This window comes from Plectropomus leopardus, chromosome 18 (genome assembly GCF_026936395.1).
Source record: "Plectropomus leopardus strain MGB_pleo_1.0 chromosome 18, ASM2693639v1, whole genome shotgun sequence".
NCBI classification, from domain to species: domain Eukaryota; kingdom Metazoa; phylum Chordata; class Actinopteri; order Perciformes; family Serranidae; genus Plectropomus; species Plectropomus leopardus.
In genome coordinates, this window is record NC_142193.1 from 5662501 (window position 1) to 5681036 (window position 18536).

General features: G+C 42.1%; 1 protein-coding gene across 1 annotated transcript in view; it reads right to left on the minus strand.

The window, feature by feature from the left end:
* The window catches only part of LOC121966902 (CDP-diacylglycerol--inositol 3-phosphatidyltransferase), a 9447-nt gene extending 122 nt beyond the window's left edge, over positions 1–9325 (minus strand). Inside the window, exons 1-6 of the mRNA XM_088091301.1 lie at positions 9135–9325; positions 7868–8002; positions 6402–6555; positions 5441–5522; positions 5227–5308; positions 1–4818 (exon numbers count right to left, since the gene is read on the minus strand). The exon at positions 1–4818 is cut by the window's left edge and continues 122 nt beyond it. Coding sequence (XP_087947427.1) covers positions 4676–4818; positions 5227–5308; positions 5441–5522; positions 6402–6555; positions 7868–8002; positions 9135–9177 — 639 coding nt within the window. The 5' untranslated portion in view covers positions 9178–9325 and the 3' untranslated portion in view covers positions 1–4675. The remainder of the gene's footprint in view (positions 4819–5226; positions 5309–5440; positions 5523–6401; positions 6556–7867; positions 8003–9134) is intronic.
* Between the last annotated feature and the right edge of the window lie 9211 nt (positions 9326–18536).

Genomic DNA, 18536 nt, shown 5'->3' on the forward strand with positions numbered 1-18536 from the left:
CTTTGCTTCGTCGATATACATTTATGCTTTAGAATAATACATTCTAGGAAACAAGTTCCATCAAAAACAGTGATATTTCAACACTTTTATATATATATATATATATATACACACACACACACACACACACACCCACTCTGCATTGAAACATGGCTTTAGAGAAGTCTATAAGCAGCACATACGGTCGGTGACTTTAATACTTTGACAAAATTCCTTTTAAATAATGCGAAAAAATTTGTTTCATTTATGAGTAATTTCCTTAAAGTGTGTGCTCATAAATATGGTAATTAATAACATAATATCGCTTTAAAATTCCTTTTAAATAATGTGGAAGAAAAATATTGGAACAACATTTATTAATGAGTTATTAACTTAAAACGTGTTCATAAATATGGTAATTAAGTACGTAAAACTTTAAACTTTCTTTTAGATAATGTGGGAAATTACATTGGAAAAAACTTGGATGAGTTATCAACTTAAAAACTTTTGTTTATAATTATGGTATTTCAGTATTTAATTACCATATTTATGAACACATGTTTTAAGTTGATTCCTCATTAAATTATATTGGTCCACTAAATTTGTACGCATTATTTAAAAGGCATCTTTAAGTGCAATATACTTAATTACCATCATTATGAACACAGTTGAGTCCTAATAAAATTATGTTATTGCAGCTATATTTTTCAAATTATTTTAAAGGAATATTAAAGTGTTAAATTGTAAAAAAAAAAAAAAAAAAAAATCATAATACTCAAGTGTTTCACACATCAGATATAACTTATGACCTCAATAACTTCTATTTGTTTCTAAGTCAAAAGGAAACACACCTCCTCTACCACAATCACAAATAACAACAAACATAAATGTCGATCAAAAACTTGTTACCACCCTCTATTGCAACAATCACCATTTAATCAACACCAGAACATCAGCAGGAATCTTCAGAAACTAAGAAAAGCAACACCGCTGGCTCGGAGGTCAGAGACGGAATATTTACGCACTTCCTACCTGAGCGCTTTGTCACGAAACAAACTGCTTTTTATTTTAAAAAGTAAAGTTTTCTCAAGAACAAAATGTCGTCTGCACCACGTGAACGAAAATTTCAGGGTTTTCTTGGTCTGTCAAAGATATTAGGGACACAATTTCATATTTCTAAATAAAAAAAATCAACAATAAAAATGAAATAAAGTAGGAATAAAGGTGTTTTTTTTTTTTGTGATTCAAAGTTTTTAAAGCTGCATGCGCTCCAAAAATTTAAAGGTAAACTTCTGTATTTTTGAACCTGGACTGGACATGGGAAAAAGTTCCCTGGTTGAAAAATATCAACATTTACTTTTAAGAATGATTTGTTTGAATGTAGAAACAATTTAAGTACCACTTGAACTAATAGGTCACCCTTTATAAACAAGTGTTTATCAGTTCAACTAGTGGCCTTAATGCTGGTTTATTCATCTGTTTACTCATGAATTTGGAGCTGCAGTTATCGATTATTCTCTGGATTCATTGTTTGGTCCCTAAAACGTAAGAAAACAGTAAAAGAAAATGTCCAACACAGTTTCAACATGCCAAAGTCTACATTTTAAATGTATTTGGCCAACTAAGAGTCCAAAACTCAAAGATTTTAAATTTTATATCATAAAAGACAAGGAGAACCATCAAATGTTTACATCTGAGAAGGAACCAGTGAGTTCTTGGCATTTCTACTCAAAAGAAACGTAAAAAAAATAACTGCAGAAACATTTTCAAGTGCAGATCCAACCACTAAATGAAGCATTACTGAAAGATTTATGCACCATTTGAAAACCACAGAGGGTGGCTTAGCGTGTGGTACTGCAGTTTACACAGATGTCTATAGATTATAATGGGACTGATTTTAATCATACTGATTGATCTTGTTTCCAATATTCCAAATATTTATCAGCATTTTTTAGATTCTGTTGATCTTATGAAATGATTATTTGAGTTTAATAAATATTTTACAAATACCGATTCATTTCTAAATGTATAGATTTTTTAGTCGCATTAGACTGATTGTCTTTTTCATATTTCATCCTCCAGATGTTACAGACGAGTAAGACCTAACTGAACCATTAAAATATGAGCAGTTTAACACAGAGTGACTGATGTGAAGAAAAAAGTGGTTTAAGAAAATCGGAACTTCACTGTGGTCACAGTTTGTGGCCTCCACAGATTTATCCATCAAATACACAGCGTGAATGTTAAACTCCACATCTTAGACTGCTTAACGACTTCATGACCATCAAAGTTTAAGCTGATGAGAATGCTACAAAGAGTGATCTGCTGAGGCATTTGAAGACATCGTCAAAACTACTCAAAGTAGTTAAGAGATCACAAAGTTGTTAAATGTTCATAATATTTTTAGTTTGTGCCTCTTGTGTATCATAATTGCATTCCAGTCACAGAGGTTAAAATCAGTCTCTGAAAAATTAAGCCCACATGTTGTTTAAGGGGACCTATTATGCTTTTACTTATTTTCAGTGATACATACAGTGTTAAACAAGTTTCAAATAATGACATAAATGTATGCAAAATGAATCCCTATGAAATAAAACTTCAGGCATCACACCATTGTGAATACTCTGCTTCCAACGGTTTTAGTTTTTCGTATCTTTCAGGACAAGCTGATGCCAGCTCATGATGGATTTCTTTATATGGTCATCTGTTCCAGGTACTAGTGATGCGCGGGTCGACCCACAATTCATGGGTCCTGCAGATTTATACGCGGGTCAGGCAATTTGGGTCAGAAAACACTGCAGGCTTTGGGTGGTTGGGTCTTTGACTGACAAAGCAGCATTCTGAGTATGTTATCAATAACTTGTAAAAAAAAAAAAAAACCCGCGATAGTCCACCTTCCACATTCTCTTCCCCGTTCTCTCTTTTTCTCTCTGTCTGTCTGTCACTCCTAAACACAAACAGCAAGCAGCTTTATAATTAACGCTGCTGCACTTAGGGTTTCCGTTCTCCGGTCTTATGCCGTGTTCACACCAAACGGAAAGTGAACATTTGGTGCAGCGAGTTTACATACACTCCATGTACATGCCAAATAAATTTTTCCAAAAAATGTTTTCTGTCACTGAAAGTAGTTTTCATCACCCTGATGTTTGTTCAAGTGATCGTTTTTTATGATAAGTTCGGTTTTAATGAGTTATTTGTTTCAACAAAAAGGAGATTTTCTGGCATGACTGACAGCCGTGTCAGCCAATCCTTGTGCTCGCATTCAATGGAGCTGCTCGTGACTGATTGCATACGTGTTATCGCTACTGCACAGACTCGGCAAGATGGCAACGCCTGTATTCCAGATGTATAACCTCACTTGAGCATAACTGGGGTATATGGGGACGCATCGTCCATCTTTACATACAGTCTGTGGCTTAAACAGAGTGTCTAATAAAATAAAAGAAACAAGTGTTTTTTAAACATTAAAGCATGTAAACATGTTCTAGTAGAAACCCAAAATACAAGTATGAACCTGAAAAAACGAGCACAATAGATTCCCTTTAACAACGCTTGGAGCTGCTCTGAAGGTTCCAGAATCCGTTAAGACTTTTCCGATCATCTGGTAAAAGAATACTATATATTAATATAAATTTATAGAATATTAATATAAGAATATACTTTCAACGTGTTTCTAAAGTTGGGTAAGGGATTTCCTCATTCCAAACAAACATGGTAGCTCCAGGGTTTCCTCTCATTAAACTGGTTGGCAGTTGCAAGATCAATATGAACTTTAAACTGCACCTTCAACTCCACGCAGAGTGATTTCATCCTGCTGTCTGATCGGCAGCTGGGCAGGTGACAGATTGGGCCGTTAGTCTCAGACATCTTTAATTTTCTTCTCAACACTGTGACGGGCTGCTGTGATTTACTATGGCAAAACTGTATGATGCAATCATCAATCTGATGACGAGCTGCGCTGAATCAGACAGATCCTCCTTATTAATATAGTTATAAGATGCTTTAACCCGTCACCTCACTTATTAATTTTGTGGTCATTGCTGTGTGATGTAGCTCTGCTGCTCTTTTTACCCCAATCTTTCTTCTTAAGATTTACTCCTTCCTTCTTAAACACTATGGGACTGAGCTGAGAACACAGTCTTGTTTTGTTTGACAGGAGAAAAATTAAACAAATATGAGCAAAATCTGTGACTGAGATGTAAAAAATACATGAGACACAAACTTAAATACTGACTGTCCGTCCATACATCCATCTAGTATGGAATGATATAGATAAAAATCTTCCTTTATAATATCACTTACAACGTCATTTTATATTGGGATATCAGTTGTGAAATATAATTCTCACCACATTTATCGTCTAATCTCCAAAGAGACAAATCCGTCAACAGCGTATGTTTGTAAAATAAGTGATAAAATAAATTGGTGAACGGCAAATTCGGCCGCAGAAACTGTTGAAGTTGTGTCTGTAGAAAGTAAAAATCCACCTTTAGACACTTCTATTGTTGTTATATTTGGTCATAAACTTTCTGAAGTCATTCTAACAACTGAGGCGATGTGTTTCACGTCTTATTTAAGTGCACAAAGTCTACCGTTATACCGTTATAATAATAGTAGTAATAATAATAATAATAATAAATAAAAAAAACCTTGTGGATTTGTTGCTTAAGCTCTCACTCACTCCTCTTTCTTTCTCTCACTGCGTCTTCCTGTTTGCCTCTCGCTCGGCGACGTCGAGGGCGGCCATGTTCTGGGAGGCGGTGACGAGGTGCACCAGGCTGATGCCGGTCTTCAGCAGGCAGATGATGCCGCACAGTCCCTGCAGCCAGTAGAGCCAGGCTGCAACAGAGAGAGCAGAGACGTCTGATTAGGTTGTTTTCCGTGTGGATAAGCCTCTAAAATGCTCGGTGACATGTTTATATGACATGACATAATATATCAACATTTCATGATTTAATTTGACATTTGTGTGAAATTTTGGTCGTGATTTGCATATGGATTCTTGAGTTTATGGCCAAAAACATGTTTTGTGAGGTCAAAGTGTCCTTCAACCACCAAATTCTAATTAATTCACCCTTGAGTCTAAGTGAACATTTGTGCCAAATGCTACTTTTACTTGAGTGAATGTCCTCAGGCACATTCTCCCACTGAGTAAAGCTTCAGTCTGCACACTGCATCTCGCAGTGTGTGGATGTCATGTGAAGCTCAGCTGTGTGCATTAGATGCTGAGGAGAAGAAACCTCTTACCTGCAGGTTCCTGGATGTGATAGAGAAGGTAGAGCAGACAGAAGAAGAGCTCGTTCCCAGCGCACATAACAAACAGCACCGGCTGCATGAGACAAACACTCAGTCATTCTTTTGAATTTTCTATTTAAAGCAAGAGGTACTGTATCTGTGTGTGTGTGTGTGTGTGTGTGTGTGTGTGTGTGTGTGTGTGTGTGTGTGTGTGTGTGCTCCTCACCTTGGATGTGTAGTAGATTCGGAGAACGGGGTTGCCGGAGAGGTCGATAGTCTTGTGACTGGCTGATCCCTTTATCGTTGAGCTGTGGAAATTAAAATCAAAAGAAGCAAAAAGATGATATGCAGCAGACACATGATGTTGGTGCCTGTGCTTTTAAAGGTGTTTGTGCAGGGTTCCTACAGCTTAACACAAATTAAATTCTTTTTAAGACATTTTTAAGGCCACTCAGGATGAAATTTAATACCAATTTTACAATGACCTAAACTGGAAAAAAAACATGAAGCAAACTTTTTTTTTTAAAGAGTTAAGCACAAAATTTCGCCCCCAAAAAGTATTTTAACATAAAATATTACATTTCTGGTCCAGTGAAAAAGTCAGATCTAGTTAGAATTGGGAAATATCTAGCATTTATTAGTGATTTTTATCACAGATTTTGTGTGCCTCTCTCTGTATGTGGGATTACCTTACTGCTTTAATTCCCATCATGAAAAGTTAAAGAAAGAGGAATTTAGTAAATTATTTTAAAAATAAATAAATGTCACCATTTGTGATTTTACAAAACAACCTTGAACCCAAGAAAAAAACAATTCATAACATCCTACTTCCAAAGGGTGCATCTTAAAGACCTCGAAAAACCGATTTGAGACATATTCATATCAATTAAGGCCTTACTTTTAGATTAATGAATATAATGCCCTTTAAGACTTTTCAAGGATCTGCAGGAACCCTGTTATGTTGAATAGTGTTTCCCTCCTCTTTAGTTCGCTTCTTGTAGCGCTAACGCCATAAATTCTTGCAGTGATGTCATTAAGACCCATTGCGTCTACATTTAAAAAAAATGGAACACTCTTTTAAAGGCATTTTATTAGTAGATGTGTATTTAAGATGTTAATTTTTAAGGACCAGTGGCCACCCTGGTTGAACCCATGTGGAGGGAGAGACAGTCTTGGTGCTGGCGTACCTGTGCAGGTGCAGCCAGTGGCTGGCGATGTCCACACACATGCTGATCTGGAACAGGAAGGTGTAGGAGGGATAGAGGAGGGACAGGTTGACCAGCAGACACATGGTGGCACAGCGGTCTGTCAGCATGTCCATCATAGCTCCAAACTTAGTGGCTGAAAGAAAACATCAATAAATACAGAAAGTCATTAAAATGTTATAAACCTTGTGTTTTTATTATCAGCAGGGATTTAGTGGTGAGAGATAAATAAAACTGTAAGTGCTTCTGTAGTATATAAACATTTGTCTCTTTGCTTAAAACAGATACACAGAGATGAAGGTTTGGTTTAAGAAGTCTTTGCTTTCAGGGTCTAATTAATGTTGTGCAAATTGTAATGTTGTGTGTGTTTTATTATGTGATTTAATGTATTTTATTTTTTTATCTTTCTTGACTTTTTAAAGTTTTTTTTCAGTTTCATGAAAGCGCACTATAAATAAAATGCACTGTTATTATTATTATTATTATTATTATTATTATTATTACTATTATTATTACTATTAAGAAGTGGAGCAGACACAATTATTTTAACTTTAAGGAGAATATTAGCTGTGTAAAAAAAATACATTAAATGTTTTTTTGAAACCACATTGGCAAACGTGTTTTCTTTTTTAGTAATTCTCTTGTTATTGGTTTGTGTGACTGTACAAAAGCAAAACACAACCAAATGAACACGAAGCCCTATCAATCATGTAGAAAGGAAAAATAAACAGATAAATAAAGAAATGGTATAAAAAGATAAAGAAAGACATAAAAATAAAATAGAATGAACAGATAAATATGTGGGGGGAAGGGGAAAAACAGGGGGTGGGGAATCAAATAAATAAAAATCATAAAATAAAGTAAAGGGCAGAAAAGTACAGAGGAAAAAAAAAACATTCTGTAGGTGAGGTTATTGGATTAAGCAGAACGCTATAGCCAAAAACATATTTTGTGAGGTTACAGTGGCCTTTGACCATCAAAATCTACTCAATTCATCCTTGACTCCAAGTAGATGTTTGTGCCAAATTTGTGGAAATTCCCTCAAGTCCTCCTTGTAATATTGCATATATGATAATGAAACTGACAAAGGGTCACAGTGACCTTGACCACCAAAATCTAATCAGTACATAGTTGAGTCCCAGTGAACGTTTGTGCCAAATTTGAACAACGTCACTCAAGGTGTTCTTGAGATATCGCGTACTTGAGAATGAAAAAGATTCAAGGTCACAGTGACCTTGACCTGTGACCACCAAAATGTTATCAGTTCATCCTCTAGTCAAAAGGGACATTTGTGCCAAATTTGGGAGGAATTTACTTCATGGCCCTCTTGGGATATTGTGTTTATTTTCGCCTACACTCACAGGTACCGCCGGTGAGACAATAAAAGTAAGGGGGGCATGTTCACTCCTCCCTTCTCCGTGGAAATGATGCTCCTTACAGATACTTACACTGATTGAGCGCCCGTGCAGCGTGGCCGTCAAAAGCATCAAGCAGGGCACTGAGCAAGTAGCAGAAGACGGCAGGCCACGGACAGCAGGGCATCAGGTAGAAGGACAGCAGAGCCAAAACAATTCGGGCGTAACCTGCAGGTACAAAGTACAAGTTACACTGCATCTATGTAACTACATCTAAAAGGGAAACACTGTACTTTTTAACGCACTACATTTATTTGAAAATTTTAAGGTACTTTGCGGATTTTGATCATCAAAACAAAATATAATCAATTACATTACAATGGTTTATTACTGTTTTAGCTACCCAGCAGTATAAAAAGTAATTCAAATAAGTTTCACATTTACCAGCTGCAACATTAAAATGATGAACTCATTAATGCATCAATAATTATAATCCAACAATAAATCATGTTTACAAAATGGGCCATCATGCAGAAGTACAATTTGATGCTACAGCTGTACTTTTACCCAAGTATCATTCAAATGCATGGCTCTTCCTTGCAACAGAGTATTTTCATACTGTGGTACCAGTATTTTCACTTAAGTTAAAGGTCTGAGTAATACTTTGTTTAAACACTTAACTCCTGTTTTATCCATTCCCTTTGAGGGGAAAAAGCAGTCTATGTTTTTACTGCATAAACTGATTTTGCTGCACTACAAGTAACCAGGTATTAAACTGTTAACATGAGAGAGAGAGACTGTAAATCTTTACATCAGAAGAGCCTGAAGATGTTTAGTTAGTTAGTTTCCCTTAAATTAATCTTTATTACAAACATTGAACACGTTTACTAAAGTGAATAATTGTATACGATTTGACAGTAAACACTTGTTTATGGAGATTTAGACTTATTGGTTAACCTGTAATCCCCTGAAAATACGTAATATCAAATAACACACACACACACACACACACACACACACACACACATATATATATATATATATATACGGCCACTATATTTTTAGACTTAAATTTCACCAGAGGGATTTCTCTGTTTGACAGTTTTATCTGACGTAGATTAGAGGCCTTAAAAATCTAATACTGAGTGTATTCATTTACAACATACGAGGCAAAAAAACTCGAGAAAGGATAACGGGGGAAAATAAATTAACCAAATACGAATAAAGACAGTATTGTGCTTTTCTTAAATCAGCACTTTTTTGAATGGACTTTGGCGCGACTCGTCTCCCAGCAGCACCCATCCTGTCGGAGAGCTAACTCTGAGCTAGCTACATGTTGGTACACACGATGAAAACTCACCGATTAAATTGGGAACGAAGAAGAAAATGTTTTCCTGCGCCATCTTCAATGTTCGGGGCGGTTTTCTGTAGTCTTTTTGTTCCTGTTGGCTTCGTGTTTTAACTCGTATATCTAAGGAAAACTCAAGAAGCGACAGTCAATGTTCGTTAAGCGATGACTTCCTTGGGGCAGATAAACGTCAACTTCCTGTTTTCACACAGAAACATGACTTCCGTTTAACTTTCAGAATAAAATCGTTTTATGGACTAATTAACTGTTACAGATTACAGAGCTCATACCTCAAATAACAATCTCTGGCATCTATATAAAAAAAATTACATGAGATTTGAACAGTGTTTTGGTGCATGTGTTATAGGTAACCCTTTCATAATATTTATTGTTATACAGTATATAGTATACACACCTTACCATAGCCTGTGTCAGGGAGCAAAGAATTACATGTAATTTAGGGGTTGACCGATATTGTTTTTTCAGGGCCAATAACAATACTGATTATTAGTACTCAATGAGACCAATACCCGATATTTGAAACCAATATGTATTTATAATAAAAATGAAAATATTTCTGTCAGAACTTAAAATTTGGAATACATCAAACTCTAATGCAAAACTTTGCTTTTAGTAAATGTCTTATCAAAACTGAACCTTTCAACAGCAGCAAGTTCCCAGCAACTTTTTAAAATTAAGTACAGAAAAAATATTTAATGAAAAATTAATAAATAGCCTAAAAATATCTCCCTGAGGTTTTACAAAGTAAAAGTTCCTCCAATGCTGACACTTTCTTTGCATGTATTGCAGACTGCCTTCCTTGGTGTTGGTTGAACGTAATACGCATACTTGTTAAAATACAATGCAGATACAGATAACTGGAAAAATGACAAATTATGTCCCCGATATTATGTCGATACCTAATGTAATTCAATTACAAAATAAATGGAATTACAATCAGTTACACTTACTGAGCATGTAAGCATGAATAACAAGCTTCTAAAATATAAAAAGTTTGTTGCTTGTCATAGTATGTTTGTTTTTCTGCTGTATTTTTTCCCTCTTGATGACACCTAATCAGCTGAAATTTAAAATAAGGGTTCAGCAGCTTGTTAATGCCAACATTAGGGGTATTATTAAATTCAGCCATGCGTTTTCTGTGTTAAAACCTCAGGTGAGAACCACTAGTGTCCAACGTTAGTGGTGGAATGCAAACTGTAGTACTTTCAGTCATGTCACTTTCTTTTTCAACTTTATCTCAGAGGGAAATATTTGACTTTACAGCACTGTGTACATCTCACGGCTTTAGTTACTTCACAAATTAAGAATTTTATACAGAGCTTACCATAATACATACCACAACCATAGTCCATTGGTCAACTGACTGAAAATCAGCTGGAGACTATTTTGATGGTAATTTTTCATGTAAAAAGCTTTGCAATGTAAAGATTTACTGCTTTTCCTTTTTAATGGATGTAATAATTTGAATGTATTAGTCATAATGTTGATGTTTGAACTGCTGGCTGGACTAAACAAACACTGTGAAAATACATTTTCTTGATTTAATACTTTAACTGAAGCAACAGTTTAAATGAAGGATTGTAAATTGTAACAGAGTCAGTTTACAGTATTGTATTAGTACTTTTAATTTAAAAATGCATCCTTTTATGTCCTCTAGATCTGTCCATTTTCAGATGTAAGTGAATTATTTTCAAGTTGTGCTTTTATTTTAAAAGACATAACATGTTTTTCTTGTCTCAGCCATGGATTTATTATAAGGAAGTCTCAGGTCTCGGTCTCGGACTTCCTCATAATATATCCACGGCATGGATCCGGTTGGTTGGGTCGTGACGTCACGTCGCAGCGTGCAGCGGCGCCTCCCCTTTAAGCAAAGATACTTTAAAACAGACATACTGTTTATCAGCGGGACAAGAAAATAAAACAAGAAAGGTAATTCATGATAAATAATATAATACTTATATTATCTAATTCTTTCTTTTATAATTACATGTATATAATAGGTCATTTCCCCATACCTTTCATTCAGTTCAACAAACCAAATATACTTCTCTATAAATATAGTTTTGCCAAGTTAGGATAAATGTATATATAATGTAAACATCCATGGATAATAATACATCATGCATTAAATGGACAATTAAACTTTTTTTAAGTGGAAAAAGATGGGAAAAAATGAAATTAGCCTTTTCTGTCCCCTCATCTCACTCTAAAATAATATTTTTATAAATAAATATTTGCACAAATTTGGAAAATAAACTTAAATATTTCAGAAAAAAATCCAAAGTCTGCACACAAGAAATATGTGTTATTTTTAATCCACCCAAACTTTCTTTTACTATCAGTGCAAATGAGGTAGACGTGACAACTACAGACAGCATCAGATTACACTGAGGTCGGCCTCCTGCAGCGTTGCTGGACGCTAATGTGACATATTGGCAGGAAACCAGCTGATTTATGTTCCACACGTTGCCATGCCAATGCTGCAGGATGTGACCAGATGGTTTTTGTACCCATTTACACTGTGCAAAATCAAATAATGAGCTGATAATCTGGAAACGTTCTGTTATTAAAGCCCCGCAAAGTGTTCAATATTGACAGTTTCTAATAAATTTAGTTATTAGATGGCAGTTAAGCCTCACTTAATACATAGTCATTGCTGTGTAAAAAAGCTCTGCTACTTTTTTTCCCAGAAGCTTGATAAAATTATAATAACTTCTTCCATCACTCTTAAAACACTTTGGGAATCCCTGAGTGAGAGACATATCATATTGTTATGTTTGATAGGAGTAAAATAAACAAATGTTACATCACATGTGGACGTGAGCAAAATCTGTGACTCACTAAATTTATCCTCATATCACCCAAGTGACAAACCTGTCAGCAGCGTATGCCTCAAGTCAAGTCAACTTTATTTGTATAGCACATTTAAAACAACCAGGTTGACCAAAGTGCTTTACAGGGTAAAAAGGCAAATAGAATACATCACACAACCTAAAACAACAGCAAAATTATTGGCAATATCAACAAAAATAGTAAAATCTGTTGGGATAAATTAAGTAAATTTTCATCTGAAATGAAGGCCAGGAGGAAAAGATATGTCTTCAACAAAAATTTAAAATGCTCTACCATGGGGCCAGATATGATTTTAAGTGGTATGTTGTTCTACAGGTTTGATGCAGCTTGATCTCCCCTTCTTTTAAGCTTTGTTTTAGGCACATCCAGGTTGGCAGCTGGTTAGCAGACCTCAGTGTTCTGGCTGGAGTATGGACATGAAGCAGTTTATATAAAAGGGCAGCGCCAAACCATTAAGTGCTTTAAAAGTTAACAAGACATTAACATCAATTCTGTAGTGAACAGGGAGCCAGTGCAGTGAACGCAGCACAGGGTAATGTGGTCCTTCTTTTTAGAGCCTGTTAGACAGAGGACCAAATACAATGACCTCCGTCTTGTTTCCAAGTTTTAATGTCTTTTAGACGGTCAAGTAAAGGCAATTTTCTCTGAGACTTTAGACAGGAAAGGCACCTTAGAGATGGGCTTGAAACTTGAAAGAACTGAGGGGTCAAGATTGTGTTTTTTAACAAGGGTTGCATAACAGCATGTTTAAAGGCATTTGGGACACAAACAAAAACAATACACTTATTTATCAGTGTGAGAACTAATGACCAATGTACCAAAGAGATCCCTGAAAAGACGAGAGGGGATGCTATCTGAGGGGCAGATAGTGGGCCACAGACGATGAACAACCTGACAGACAAGACAATGAAACGGGCTCAAACTGGTCCAAACAGATGATCTGAGGACACATATTTTTTCATCAAAGAATTTTAGAAAATTGTCACAGAGGGTTGAGGATGGTGTGACAGGACCTGTATCACAGGGTTTATGAGAGTGTTGAAAACACTAAAAAGTACCTGTGGCCTCTGGGTGTATTTGTAACGGGTGAGTGTTGGACCCAGATGCAGTACTCGGATGCTCAGGGACGGTTGGTAATAAACTTTATTTAACCCAACACAATCAAAGTCAATAATGCTCAGAGTCAATGGTGTGGAAAGTTCGTTCTTCGGGCTGGGAGCCCAAACACAGTCTTTGGGAATCCCACGAAGAGATGACACGAACCTTGCAGTTGCTGCAGCTGGAGAGCAGGAGACCCCGTAGCCCGTCGAGCCGACAACACGTGGTGACTGAGTGTCGTCGATTGAGCACAGGGATAGTCGAGGGCAGGCAGGAGTTCCGTAACCGTGAAGGCAGTCCGAGAAGGCAGCAGCACCGATGAGGAGAGAGCAAATGGATCGTCGAAGCCAGGCGGAGGAGACGTAACCAGGAGAGCAGTCAGGATTCCGAAGCGCCGAAACAGAGCACGTGGTCAGGGACGGAAGGCAGGTAGGTACACGAGGAGTCAGGCGAGGAGGGAATGTCGGGGACAGGCAGAGTCGGCGTCGGAAGATCTGGCAGAATATCGCTGGAGAGTCTCGCATAGTGCTGAAGAACAATCTGGCAGAGAGTGAGTGTGCTGGAGTGGCTTATATGCATGGTTGATTGGTGATCAGTTGCAGCTGTGTGGTGAGCAGGCTGAGGAGGTGGGCGTGGTTTGCAGGTGGAGTGAGCAGAGGGAGGGTGAGTGGAAAAATACTGGCAGCAGAGGAGGAGGAGAGGGCAGGCAGGCATACACCATGACAGAACCCCCCCCTCAAGGGACGGCACCCGACGTCCCAAAACAGGTCCACCGAAGACGGGAGGGAGTAGGGGGCCAGGAGGAGGGCTAGAACTCCTCGGAGATGTCCGACTCGAGCCCACCGTAGTCAGAAGAGGAATCGACCTCCGGAGGAGCAGCAGGAACCCCCTCGACGTCCCCAGAAGCCCCAGGATCAGGAGGAGGACGAGGAGCAGAACCACGCCCCAGGGCGGCACGGGAGGGCTGGTCAGGGTACTGGCGATGAAACTCCTCCACCATCTGCGCGTCCAGGACCTGCCGGGCCGGCACCCACGATCTCTCCTCCGGGCCGTATCCCTCCCAGTCCACCAGGTACTGCAGGCCCCTCCCACGGCGACGTGAGCGAAGCAGACGACGGACGGTGAACGCTGGGGCCCCATCGATGATCCGGGGAGGCGGAGGTGGCTGGGAGACGGGCTGAAGAGGGCTCTCTCTGACCGGCTTGATCCGGGAGACGTGAAACGTGGGGTGTATCCACATCGAGCGAGGCAACCGGAGCCGAACCGCCGAGGGATTGACGATGCGGTTGACTGGAAAAGGACCCACGTATTTGGGGGCCAATTTCCGGGAATCCACTCGAAGGGGGAGATCCCTGGTGGAGAGCCACACCTTCTGCCCCACCCGGTAGGAGGGAGCCTGGGAGCGGTGGCGGTTCGCAGCAGCAGCATAGCGACCAGTGGCCCGCAGCAAAGCAGTTCTGGCCTGCGACCAGGTTTGGCGGCAGCGCCGGATGAATGCCTCCACCGACGGATACACCGTGTCCTTCTCTTGCTCGGGAAACAGAGGGGGCTGGAAGCCGTAAGCACACTGGAAAGGGGAGAGTCCTGTGGCAGAGCTGACCAGGGTGTTGTGCGCATATTCAACCCACATGAGCTGCGAGGACCAGGAGGCAGGGTGAGAGGAGGCCATGCACCGGAGCGCCGTCTCCATCTCTTGATTCATCCTCTCAGCTTGGCCATTGGACTGGGGATGGTAGCCAGAGGACAGACTGATGGATGCTCCCAGGAGGCGGCAAAACTCCCTCCAGAACGCTGACGTGAATTGGGGACCACAATCCGACACCACGTCAGTGGGGAGTCCGTGGAGTCGGAATACGTGGTCCAGTAACAAACAGGCAGTCTCTTTGGCAGAGGGGAGTTTTGGCAGGGGCACAAAATGTGCCATTTTACTGAATCGATCTACCACTGTCAGGATGGTGGTGTGTCCTCCTGACAGTGGCAGACCGGTAACAAAGTCCAGAGAAATATGAGACCACGGGCGATGAGGCACAGGGAGGGGTCTCAGAAGGCCGGCAGGGGCTTGGCGAGGGGTCTTGTTCTGGCTACAGACGGGACAAGCGTTCACAAAGTCCCTGGTGTCCTCATCCAGGGTGGCCCACCAGAACCGCCGCTGTAGAACCTCCTTGGTTCGAGCTATCCCCGGATGACAGGTGAGACGGGAGTTGTGGGCCCACTGCAGCACCTCCGACCGGAACCCCTGAGGGACGAACAGGCGGTCCTGTGGACATGAGCTGGGTCCCGGCTGATTCTCCAGTGCGGCTTTGATCCACTCCTCGATCTCCCAGGTAAAGGTGGCCAGGAGACGGGATGAGGGAAGAATATTGTCCGAGTGAGGGGAGTCCTCCTCACCCACAAGAAACTGTCTTGACAAGGCATCGGGCTTGACATTCCGGGAACCAGGGCGATAGGAGAGCGTGAAGTTGAAGCGGGCGAAGAAGAGGGCCCACCGGGCTTGGCGTGAATTCACCCGTTTGGCTGAGCGGATGTACTCGAGATTTTTATGGTCAGTCCAGACGAGAAAGGGATCTCTGGTACCCTCCAGCCAGTGCCGCCACTCCTCCAATGCTAGCTTTACCGCTAGCAATTCCCGATTCCCAATGTCATAATTCCTCTCCGCTGGAGACAGGCGTCTGGAGAAGAAAGCACAGGGGTGTAACTTCCCATCATCTGCCGAGCGTTGAGAGAGCACAGCCCCCACTCCCACATCGGAGGCGTCCACCTCCACAACGAACTGCCGGTCAGGGTCAGGGATGAGTAGGATGGGAGCTGTGCTGAAGCCGTCTTTCAGATGCTGGAAAGCCTTTTCTGCATCCGTGGTCCAGCGGAACTGGGTCTTTGAAGAGGTGAGGGCAGTGAGAGGGGCGGCTATCGTGCTGTAGCCTCGAATGAAACGTCTGTAAAAGTTAGCGAACCCCAGGAACCGCTGCAGCTGCTTGCGGGAGTCAGGTACCGGCCAGGAGGATACAGCAGACACTTTGGTGGGGTCCATTTCCATGTGGTTATGACTGATGATGTAGCCCAGGAAGGTGACAGAAGGAGTGTGAAACTCACACTTCTCAGCCTTTACAAACAGTGAGTTTTCCAAAAGGCGCTGAAGGACTCTCTGAACATGATGAATGTGCTCTTGTTCGGACTGGGAAAAAATCAAAATATCGTCAAGATAGACGAAAACAAATTTGTTTAACATGTCTCTGAGCACATCGTTTATGAGAGCCTGGAACACAGCTGGGGCGTTAGTGAGTCCGAATGGCATCACCAGGTATTCATAGTGTCCAGTGGGAGTGTTGAACGCCGTTTTCCACTCATCCCCCTGTCGAATGCGGACCAGGTGGTAGGCGTTGCGAAGATCTAGCTTGGTGAAGATAGTGGATCCCTGTAACAGCTCGAAGGCCGAGGCGATGAGGGGAAGGGGGTAGCGGTTCTTCACCGTGATGTCGTTCAGACCTCTGTAATCGATGCAAGGTCTGAGCGAACCGTCCTTTTTTCCCACGAAGAAAAACCCGGCTCCCGCAGGTGACGAGGAGGGTCAGATGATACCGGAAGCCAAGGACTCAGAGATGTAGGTCTCCATGGCCTCTCTCTCCGGTGCGGAAAGCGAATAGAGACGGCCTTTGGGAGGAACAGACCCAGGCAGGAGATCGATGGCGCAGTCATAAGGTCTGTGAGGAGGTAGAGAGGTGGCTCTGGACTTGTTGAACACCTCCCGAAAGTCGTGGTAATCAGCGGGCACCCCGGAGAGGTCTGGAGAGGAGCTGGAGCTGACAGACGGTGCGGGCGTGACCCTGCGTTGAAGGCATATCTGCTGGCAGGAAGAACTCCATGACTGGATCGATCCTGTGGCCCAGTCTATGTGTGGATTATGGCGTCGTAGCCATGGATATCCAAGAATCAGCGGAACATTGGGGGAATCCAGGACGTGAAACTGGATGGTTTCTTGATGTTCACTTGCCAGGATCATGGAGAGGGGAACGGTCTGGTGAATGACGGTCCCCAGAAGATGTCCATCTAGAGCATGGGCCGGAACGGGACGGGGAAGGGGAACCTGCTCAATCCCCAGCTGACGGGCGAGTTCTTTATCGATGAGGTTGACGTCGGCCCCAGAGTCAACAAAGGTAGCGAGGGTGTGGGACCCCTCTTTTACCAGAAGCTGGACGTGAAACAGCGGTCGAGGGTTGGGGACAGAGTACTGGGATCGGCTCAGCAGGATGCCCCTCTCGACTGCTGAGCCCTCCCTTTTACCGGGCATTTGGAGACAAAATGGCCGGCCTGACCACAGTAAAGGCAGAGATGTCCCCGTCGGCGTCTCTCCCGCTCTTCCGAAGACAGCCGGGTCTGACCCACCTGCATGGGCTCTGAACCCCCTGGAGCTGAAACTGGAGGCTGACCGGGAATCACCGGAGGACCTGGCTGGCGAACTGGAACACGAAGAGCCCCCTCCTCCTGGCGTCGCTCTTTTCTCCTCGCCTGAATGCGTTTATCTAGCCTCGTGGTTATCTCAATGAGACCGTCCAGGGAATGAGGCAGATCAAACGACACCAGTTCGTCTTTTATATATAGGGCTAGACCGTTGAGGAATGCGTCACACTGAGCGGCAGAGTTCCAATCGCTCTGTCGAGCTTGAGTTCTGAATTCTATGGCGAAATCCGCCACCGTGCGATCTCCCTGCCGTTGATTCAGCAGCCCCCCTGTGGCATCGGGCCCCACGGAGACAGGTCCGAATACCTTGCGAAGCTCCTCGGAAAATGCTTGAAACGATGCACAGGCTGGCGTGCCTCTCTCCCACTCCGCCGTTCCCCACAGGCGTGCTCTGCCCATGAGGTGGTTGATGGCGAAGGCGACCCGAGCCCCCTCTGTGGCGAATGTGTGAGGTTGCAGGGCGAACAGGATCGAGCAGTTGGTGAGAAATGGATTGCACCCCTCCGGATCCCCGGCATAGCGTTCTGGCGCTCCCACACGCGGTTCTGACGTCATGCTGGGGGAGGGCGTTGGAGGAGGAGGAGGAGCAGGAGCGGCGTGCTGTGTTAGCGATGTAGCCATCTGTTGAACCTGGTTGGCTAACAAGGTTAGCGCCCGTTCGAGAGCTGATGCAGACTGACGAGCCTCCGCCGCGTTGGAGGTTAGCTGAGCCTCGTGTTGCTGGAGCATGCCCTCCACGCGGGATAGGCGGGACTGCAGAGCATTGGAGTCTGCTGGGTCCATGACTGGCCAGATTGTACTGTAACGGGTGAGTGTTGGACCCAGATGCAGTACTCGGATGCTCAGGGACGGTTGGTAATAAACTTTATTTAACCCAACACAATCAAAGTCAATAATGCTCAGAGTCAATGGTGTGGAAAGTTCGTTCTTCGGGCTGGGAGCCCAAACACAGTCTTTGGGAATCCCACGAAGAGATGACACGAACCT